Source organism: Bos javanicus, chromosome 24 (genome assembly GCF_032452875.1).
Source record: "Bos javanicus breed banteng chromosome 24, ARS-OSU_banteng_1.0, whole genome shotgun sequence".
Classification (NCBI taxonomy): domain Eukaryota; kingdom Metazoa; phylum Chordata; class Mammalia; order Artiodactyla; family Bovidae; genus Bos; species Bos javanicus.
Genome location: NC_083891.1, coordinates 302,873 through 313,202, shown reverse-complemented (window position 1 = coordinate 313,202; position 10,330 = coordinate 302,873). Strand labels below are relative to the sequence as shown.

At 38.7% G+C, this 10,330-nt stretch overlaps 1 protein-coding gene across 1 annotated transcript; it reads right to left on the bottom strand.

The window, feature by feature from the left end:
• Positions 1-822: 822 nt before the first annotated feature.
• Positions 823-1,845, bottom strand: LOC133237866 (olfactory receptor 5D16-like). The gene has a single exon (XM_061400487.1). It carries the CDS (start codon positions 1,843-1,845, stop codon positions 823-825), a length of 1,023 nt encoding a protein of 340 aa, XP_061256471.1.
• Between the last annotated feature and the right edge of the window lie 8,485 nt (positions 1,846-10,330).

The window sequence follows — 10,330 nt, the reverse complement described above, 5'->3', positions numbered from 1 at the left end:
CCTCCTGCTCCCAAACCCTCCCAGCATCAGGGTCTTTTCCAATGAGTCAACTCTTCACATGAGGTGGGCAAAGTATTGGAGTTTCAGCTTCAGCATAATTCCTTCCAAAGAAATCCCAGGGCTGATCTTCAGAATGGACTGGTCAGATCTCCTTGCAGTCCAAGGGACTCTCAAGAGTCTTCTCCAACACCACAGTTCAAAAGCATCAATTCTTTGGCGCTCAGCTTTCTTCACAGTCCAACTCTCACTTCCAAGTAAAACTCTTTTGTTTCTCTTTAAAAATCTGTCTATCCTTCAAGGCCAAGTAAAAGATGCATGATAGCCACAAATGATTTTGTACAGTCTCTTCCCACCAACTGTATTATGATATTAGCTAACACCATTGGCTTGGGAGGTTCCTGAAAGTAAAACTATATCTTTCCCTGTCATCTATTCACCAAATTTAAAGTACAAAATTGGTCATTTATTTAAGACTACTTGTTAGTCATCAGGAAAAAAGGAATAACAGATCTAGAGTTTACTGCACATATACAATATGTTTGATATATTATCTATATTCTCTTGTTCTATATACCACTTTATGAACAAAATCATATTAAACTGGTTTTGTAGATAATGACTGAGTCAGGTCAATCCATCTTCTCTGACTTACTTAGTCAGAACCAGGTATAGTCTCCTGATCTAAAACTCATATTTTTTCTTTTGCGGTTTTTGTTTTTCAAATCTAAAGTGATTTTTAAGTGAATTTTTGACACAGAACCCATTCAAAATCAGAAAAGTGTTCTTTAATAACCAAAGTAAATATTTAGCAGTTCCATGCCTTCAATGTGAAAACAATTTTGTTTTCATTAGTTTGCGGACTGTGTCCTTGACATCCTTATTTCTCAGACTGTAGATCAGGGGATTCAACGTGGGGATGACTGCCGTGTAAAACACAGACGCCACTTTGACTGTGTGCCTGGAGGGTGTGGAGTTGGGCACAGAGTAGAGGAAGAGGATGGCGCCGGGGAAGATGCAGATGGCGGTCAGGTGGGAGGCGCGGGTGGAGAAGGCTTTGCGACGACCACCAGCTGACTGCGTCTTCAAGGTGGTGACAGCAATGAACATGCAAGACGTGAGAATGACGAGCAACGTGATCACCTCATTAAAGGTGGCAACAGGGAAAAGCAGCAGCTGGCTGAGATAAGAATCAGAATAAGAGAGGGAAATCAAGGAAGAAAGCTCACAGAAGAAGTGATTGATTGTGTTGATTCTGCGAAAAGATAATTTGCCAGCAGAACACGTGAGAGTCAAGGAGCAAGCCACCCCCCCCCCCCATGCATATGACATGACCACTAACATGGCACAGAGTCTCTGGGACATGACAACTGTGTAGAGCAGAGGGTTGCAAATAGCCACGAAGCAGTCATAGGCCATCACAGCAAACAGAATTAATTCAGTCACCACAAAGGTGCAAACGAGAAAGAACTGCACCATACATCCCCCAAATGAAATGGTTCTGTCTTCTGCAAGTAGGTTCACCAGCGTCTTGGGAGCAATGATGGAAGAATAGCAGAAATCCCCAAATGAGAGGTGGCTGAGAAAAAAGTACATGGGGGTGTGCAGTTTGGGGTTAACTTTGATGATGATGATCATCCCAATGTTCTCTGCTATGCTGAAGTTGTAGATGGCCAGAAATACCAGGAAGAGGGGGGCTTGCAGTTCTGGGGAGTCTGAGAAACCCAAGAGGGCGAATGTGGCCCCAACGGTTATATTTCTCTTGGTCAAGACATGCTTCCTGATGGACGGATCTGAACATCTGTCTTGGAAATAATATATTAGGAGAGTGACTGACACATAAATCATGCTTACCTGTGCCCTGTGCAGAGGGGATATGAAATGAGCCAAAATGAATCTGTGTTATAATCCTGATTGGAGAAGGCAGTGGCACCCCACTCCAGTACTCTTGCCTGGAAAATCCCATGGATGGAGGAGCCTGATAGGCTGCAGTCCATGGGGTTGCTAAGAGTCGGACACGACTGAGCGACTTCACTTTCTCTTTTCACTTTCATGCATTGGAGAAGGAAATGGCAACCCACTCCAGTATTCTTGCCTGGAGAATCCCAGGGACGGGGGAGCCTGGTGGGCTGCCATCTACGTGGTTGCACAGAGTCGGACACGACTGAAGCGACTTAGCAGCAGCAGCATAATCCTGATAGGGGTTCATCATCCAAGGCAAAAATAGCTACAGCTTCAGAAAAGAATTACTTGTTAATTTTTTTCCTCAAGAATTTAAAACTTCATTCTGTTCAAGTTCTGAAATATAATTTTCAGTTCAGTTCAGTTCAGTCCCTCAGTCGTGTCCGACTCTTTGCGACTCCGTGAATCGCAGCATGCCAGGCCTCTCTGTCCATCACCAACTCCTGGAGTTCACCCAGACTCACGTCCATCAAGTCAGTGATGCCATCCAGCCATCTCATCCTCTGTCGTCCCCTTCTCCTTCTGCCTCCGATCCCTCCCAGCATCAGAGTCTTTTCCAATGAGTCAACTCTTCACATGAGATGGCCAAAGTACTGGAGTTTCAGCTTCAGCATCATTCCTTCCAAAGAAATCCCAGGGCTGATCTCCTTCAGAATGGACTGGTTGGATCTCCTTGCAGTCCAAGGGACTCTCAAGAGTCTTCTCCAGAATTTGTAAAGTGTTCATAAACAGTAGCTTTCTTTTAGTCTGTGTCTTCCCTTTCCATTATTATGTAGTAAGGACTTTCTTATTTAGTTTTTTTTAGTTATATATCATTATGTAGAAATTATTAATTTGAGAATATTTTAGAGAATGCAGAGTATAGATAAAATGTGAAAAATTTTAATCATTTATTAAAAACAGGAAAAATATTTTAAATGCAAATTTTAAAAAGCAGAAAATTTAGAGTAGTGTGGAAAGCCCAAAGCACAACACTTTACAAATTCTGTAGATTTACTGTGACAAATGAACATACTTTTTTAAATGTCAAAGAATATTAGATAAAACTTTTATTCTGAATGTGATTTACATAGGATAGGATCAAACTTAAAAATAACTTATAATTTACTGCTTGATCAAAATTAACATAAAAATATAACAAATTATATTTTCAATTCAAACTGACAAACCACTTTTTAAAGAAAAGCATTCTGCTCTATAGTTACAGTGTGTCACAAATAGTTAAAAGCAACATTTTTAGGTAATTTGAATAAGGAACACATACATTATTCAAAACAAATATTAGGGTTATTTTCTCTGAAAAGCTAGCTTGCAGATGAAAAGAAGAAACCCAAATCTGCATACTGTAATAGCCGTCCTCTTCAAAATCCTACTATTCCATGTAGATACTTCTTCCATTAACGGTATATGAGTTGGATCATTTTCTCATTCATTTTGTAACTAATGTTTAGTATGGAAAAAAGAAGAGTTAATGTACAGTATACTGAAAATAAAAATATCTTTGATTTAAAAAGTAAAAAAAAAAAAAAAAAAAAGTCTTCTCCAACACCACAGTTCAAAAGCATCAGTTCTTTGGCGCTCAGCCTTCTTCACAGTCCAACTCTCACATCCATACGTGACCACTGGAAAAACCATAGCCTTGACTAGACGGACCTTTGTTGGCAAAGTCATGTCTCTGCTTTTGAATGTGCTATCTAGGTTGGTCATAACTTTCCTTCCAAGGAGTAAGCGTCTTTTAATTTCATGGCTGCAGTCACCATCTGCAGAGATTTTGGAGCCCCCAAAAATAAAGTCTGACACTGTTTCCACTGTTTCCCCATCTATTTTTCATGACATACAAATGTTATAATTATAAATCAAGCAATTTTGTTTGTAACATGTAATCAAATCCTCATGTGAGACATTCTAATACTGAACTCCTTGAATTCTGCAAAATGAAATAATTTTAGCTGATACAGTTATTAATAAAAAATGAAAACACTCGAAATAACTTCTATAATCAGAAATAAGTTTTACATAAAATATGTGCATATTTGTGATGTAAACAAAGATTAGTCTGTGTGGTAAGTAATAACAACTTACTTATTGTTGTTTAATTGATAAGTCATGTCTGACTCTGCGACCCCATGGACTGCAGCCCACCAGACTCCTGTATCCATGGAATTTCCAGGCAAGACTACTAGAGTGGGTTTCCATTTCCTTCTTCAGGGGATCTTCCTCACCCAGGGATCAAACCCATGTCTTCTGCATTGGCAGGTGGATCCTTTACCATTAAGCCACCAGGAAACCTGTAGTTACTTATGCTCATATTTTAAATATCTGATTAGCACTTTAATCATCATCCCTCTTTTTTTGACTGAAAAGGTCAGCTAGCAAATTAAATAATGATTTACAGCTTTCGGGAAATAATACCTATTGAGTGGCCTTTCTTTAAATGTGAGCAACAGAAACTTGAAGAAGCTATGACTTGCCTAGTGACATACAGGCGTTGATGCTGAACTACAGCTACAGCCCATATTCCTTAATTCCCAGTGACATACGCATTTCTATACCAAACTGTGATTCACATTACAGATTGAGATATGAGCATTTCTACTTTGTAAAGATCACATTTCACCCCTCATTTTGCTAATTTTTTTGGGCCACTTTAAAGACAAATTCCATGCTATAAAGCTATAAAAGTTAGTCCAATATTTATGTGTGAGCTGCAGATATCTTCTGATCTGTGTAAAGATGGAACATAAAGAATGGATGTTAGGGAAAGCCTTTTTTAGAAATATGATTAAAAGTCCTAAATATTGACACTTGTCTAGATGATTCTCTCTTCCTTAGGCACCTAGAATACTCAAGTTGTCAGAAGCATGGATGAAGATTGAGATTCTCCACACTCCAGTGACACTTAAAATAAAGGAGTTCTTAATATAGAAAAAATAAAAAAGATGGGATTTCTTAAACTGGCACACAGATAGGAAGCCCAGTTACATGTAAATCTCTAGTAGATAATGAATTATTGCTATAAATGCATCCCAAGTATTCTATGGAGGTTTTCATACTAAACATTCATTGTTTATCAGAAGTTCAAATTAAATTTACCATTCTGTATTTTTGCTTGCTAAATCTGTCAACCTTATATCTAGAAGAATTTAGAATGTTATAGTGAACAGTACATTCCACTTGGAACTTCCTTGTTTTAGAACAATAGGGTCTTGCCTGCCAGAAATTCCCTCCAGCAAATAATGAAGACTTCTTGTTCAGACTATTATATCTGGTAAGGTCATCTCTGTTTTACATCCCTAGAACCAACTGGCTTTAGATGTTTCAGCATCAAAGGTTAGAGGTCCCACATAGCAGGACTCTTGAAGGTCCTGTATGTTCAGATATTCAAGGATTTAAGGATCAGTCAGAAGGCAGTCTTTCTTAATCAATTCTCACTATTATAAAATTCTTTACTAGTGACCTTTCTCAGAGTTTCTCAAACTCAGCCCTATTGATATTTTGTGCTGATTTATTCTTTTTTATGAGTACCTACACTGTTCAAGGTACCACATACAGCAGCATCTCTGGCCTCTATGACAGCATCACCCTCCCCCTGGTCTCTCCATTGTAGCAAAAAAAAGGTCTCCAGATATTGTCATGTGTACACTTGGGAGGGGAGAGAAGGTGCATAATTGCTTGTAATTGAGAACTACTGTCTTGTTTCTTTTATTTTGGTAGCTTTTCAGTTTTCTTCTGTCTGACTTAAAACTATTTCTTATCTTCCAAATGATGTTCTCATATGGATTAAACAATTTAGCTTATCTTTGGATCTGGGAAGAATGGTCTAAAATCTTTCTTATGATTTCTTCCCAAGTTTTTTTTCATTTTGCTTTTATGAGCCGACATATTTTCCCCCCCTGCTCTAAAATCTTACTTAGAGCCAGTCCTATTGATTCTATTTCTCCAGAAGATTCATTTCATTTTTTTAGTTCAGTTTTATGTAAAGTGAAAGTGAAAGTGAAGTCGCTCAGTCGTGTCTGACTCATTGCGACCCCATGGACTGTAGCCCACCAGGCCCCTCTGTCCATGGGATTCTCCAGGCAAGAATACTGGAGTGGGTTGCCATGTAAATACCTCCCTATTGTCTGAAAAGTCACAGAAGCACAGAGCCACATACCTGAAAACCCTCAGGCCCCTCTGTCCCTCCCCTCCCAGGAAACACTTGTCCAGGAGACTATGAAGAAGCTCAGTTACACCAAGGCCTCTCTACAGAGCTCCCTAGAAAATATGGCCTTCCTGTTCTAAAAATGTAACATTTGCAGTGGCTCAAACTTTCCCTAAAATAATTTTTCTCATAAAGAACTGACAAGCTTAAGATATCTTCTAGATCACCTTACATGGTAAAGAAGATCCTATTTTCTCACACCTACACACAAACCTGCAGGTGGGAAGGGCAGCCTCCCCTCCAGCCTCTGGAGAGTCACTGGTTTGGGGGAGAGGACTCTCATGTCTCTGCCACTCCCGGTGTCAACAAGACCCTAGAGAAAACTCCCTGCCTTGTTCTTTGGAGGCCTCAGAACAAGCAATTAGAATCAATGACTGTTTTCTCATGAAATTCTGATTTCTTGAAATTCAAACAGCAGCTTTAGAAACATTTTATACAACAATTGATCAAAAGTGTCAATGTCTTCTCCCCATGCTCCATGATCACTGAGGTAGAATCCAAAACACTTTGTATAGTGACAAGAGACAGCAAAAGTTGTTTACTAATCAGTAAATATACTTTTAGTATATTGTTTTATTCTTTTAAATTTTTTCTAAACTTACTGAAGTACAATTGACAAGCAAAACCTTAATGTTCTGATAAATAAATAAATATATATATTTAATCTGGCATGAGCAAATGTGCATACAATTGAGTTAATTTACCTTTTTTTCCCCTGGTTTATTTATTTATTTATTTTTTAACTTCACAATATTGTATTGGTTTTGCCATATATCAACATGAATCTGCCACAGGTATACACATGTTCTCCATCCTGAACCCTCCTCCCTCCTCTCTCCCAATACCATCCCTCTGGGTTGTCCCAGTGCACCATCCCCAAGCATCCAGTATCGTGCATTGAACCTGGACTGGCGACTTGTTTCATATATGATATTATACTGTAGTTTGAATATTGAATACAATCAACATTGATAGCAAACATTTACAAGGAACTCTGCAACTTATTCCCATTAATTGTAATATTTAATTTTGTGTGTGGTTTATAAATGTCATCTCCTCACCCTCACTGTGGATTATTACATTGAGCTAGAGGAATAATATAGTTCTGTTCATGTATTAATATGACAGTTGCTGATAGAAAATAGTATATATTATAACCTTGTATAACACCACTGGATGTAGCAGAGAAAACTTTGTACTTTGAATGTTAAATAATATTACTCAAGCCTCCTGCATTGCAGGCAGATTCTTCACCATCTGAGCCACCAGGGAAGCCAATTGTTAAATAATATACCCTTCATTCTTTAGTAAAGAAAAAGAAAAGAAGATGGAATAGGGACTATCGGATATTACCCAGGGTCTGATAGAAGTATCAACACTAAGATCATAATTTAATAAATGTTACTGGGTATGTTACATACCAATAGGGAAGTAAATTATTCTCAGTAAATGATGTGAACATTTCTATATAGTTTGGGGATGAGAGCTGCACAATTTTTTTTACAAGTACTGTTTCACTTACAAAGTATAAAACAACAACAAAACCCCATAAGCTTAATACTTATCAAATTTGAGTTTAAATATCATCCAAATTTGAGATAAAATGTAGAATGGAGATGGATTTATTTTCACTGCATTTATTCTTTAATCACTAAAGGTAAATGTAAGTACATAAAAATCTAGACTGCATATTGAAAACAAAACAAAAACCAACTAAAAAGTAAACTACATATCGAAAATCATGCCTAATACATAAAATTAAATGTTACCAAATTATGAAAATTAGAGATACCAAGGGAACATTTCATGCAAAGATGGGCTCGATAAAGGACAGAAATGGTATGGACCTAACAGAAGCAGAAGATATTAAGAAGAGATGGCAAGAATACATAGAAGAACTGTACAAAAAAGATCTTCACGACCCAGATAATCACGATGGTGTGATCACTCACCTAGAGCCAGACATCCTGGAATGTGAAGTCAAGTAGGCTTTAGAAAACACCACTACAAACAAAGCTAGTGGAGGTGATGGAATTCCAGTTGAGCTCTTTCAAATGCTGAAAGATGATGCTGTGAAAGTGCTGCACACAATATGCCAGCAAATTTGGAAAACTCAGCAGTGGCCACAGGACTGGAAAAGGTCAGTTTTCATTCCAATCCCAAAGAAAGGCAATGCCAAAGAATGCTCAAACTACCGCACAATTGCACTCATCTCACACGCTAGTAAAGGAATGCTCAAAATTCTCCAAGCCAGGCTTCAGCAATACGTGAACCGTGAACTTCCTGATGTTCAAGCTGGTTTTAGAAAAGGAAGAGGAACTAGAGATCAAATTGCCAACATCCGCTGGATCATGGAAAAAGCAAGAGAGTTCCAGACAAACATCTATTTGTGCTTTATTGACTATGCCAAAGCCTTTGACTGTGTGGATCACAATAAACTGTGGAAAATTCTGAAAGAGATGGGAATACCAGACTACCTGACCTGCCTCCTGAGAAATCTGTATGCAGGTCAGGAAGCAACAGTTAGAACTGGACATGGAACAACAGACTGGTTCCAAATAGGAAAAGGAGTAAGTCAAGGCTGTACATTGTCACCCTGTTTATTTAACTTATATGCAGAATACATCATGAGAAACGCTGGACTGGAAGAAGCACAAGCTGGAATCAAGATTGGCAGGAGAAATATCAATAACCTCAGATATGCAGATGACACCACCCTTATGGCAGAAAGTGAAGAGGAACTCAAAAGCCTATTGATGAAAGTGAAAGTGGAGAGTGAAAAAGTTGGCTTAAAGCTCAACATTCAGAAAACGAGGATCTTGGCATCTGGTCCCATCAATTCATGGCAAATAGATGGGGAAACATTGGAAACAGTGTCAGACTTTATTTTTCTGGGGTCCAAAATCACTGCAGATGGTGACTGCAGCCATGAAATTAAAAGACGCTTACTCCTTGGAAGGAAAGTTATGACCAACCTAGATAGCATACTCAAAAGCAGAGACATTATTTTGCCAACAACGGTCCATCTAGTCAAGGCTATGGTTTTTCCTGTGGTCATGTATGGATGTGAGAGTTGGACTGTGAAGAAGGCTGAGCACCGAAGAATTGATGCTTTTGAATTGTGGTGTTGGAGAAGACTCTTGAGAGTCCCTTGGACTGCAAGGAGATCCAACCTGTCCATTCTGAAGGAGATCAGCCCTGGGATTTCTTTGGAGGAAATGATGCTGGAGCTGAAACTCCAGTACTTTGGCCACCTCATGCAAATAGCTGACTCACTGGAAAAGACTCTGATGCTGGGAGGGATTGGGGGCATGAGGAAAAGGAGACGACAGAGGATGAGATGGCTGGATGGCATCACTGACTCAATGGACGTGAGTTTGACTGAACTCCGGGAGATGGTGATGGACAGGGAGGCCTGGCGTGCTGCGATTCATGGAGTCACAAAGAGTCGGACATGACTGAGCGACTAAACTGAACTGAATTGAAATTATGATATTTTGTAAATATTCTTCATGGAGGTGGGCGATCTTAATGTTAAAATGTCTCATAAATTGTTTTGAAAAACTTGAACACCCAATGGAAATATAAGCAAAGTGAACAGAAAAGAAAGGAAATCATTGAACATTAAAATGTTTCCACATTTAAAATTTCTCTTGCTGTTGTTTTTCTCCTTTGCTTCTAGTTTTTAGGTTCACATAGTAAATAACCTATAAATCCATGTGAGGATGTTTTCTGAAGTCTTATTTTATCTTATTGACTTCCCTGGTGGCTCGGATAGTAAAAGTGTCTGCCTACACCTTGGAAGACCAGGGTTCGATCCCTGGGTTGGGAAGGTCCCCAGGAGAAGAAAATGGCAACCCACTCCAGTATTCTGGCCTTGAAAATCCCATGGGTGGAGGAGCCTGGTAGGCTACAGTCCATGGGGTCGCAAAGAGTCAGACAGGACTGAGAGACTTCACTTTCACTTACATATTATTAGCGAGAAGTGTTTCTTTATACACTTTTTCTTGCTGATCTGAGTACTTTGATCATATCATTTTATTTAACACAAGGTATAAAAGAATAAAGTTGAATGCTTTATCTATATTTCCATGGTCCCGTGATTTATATATTTCTTTTACCCTTCCACAATTCTGAATCATTCTTTCCATTCTATCTGATCAACAAAGT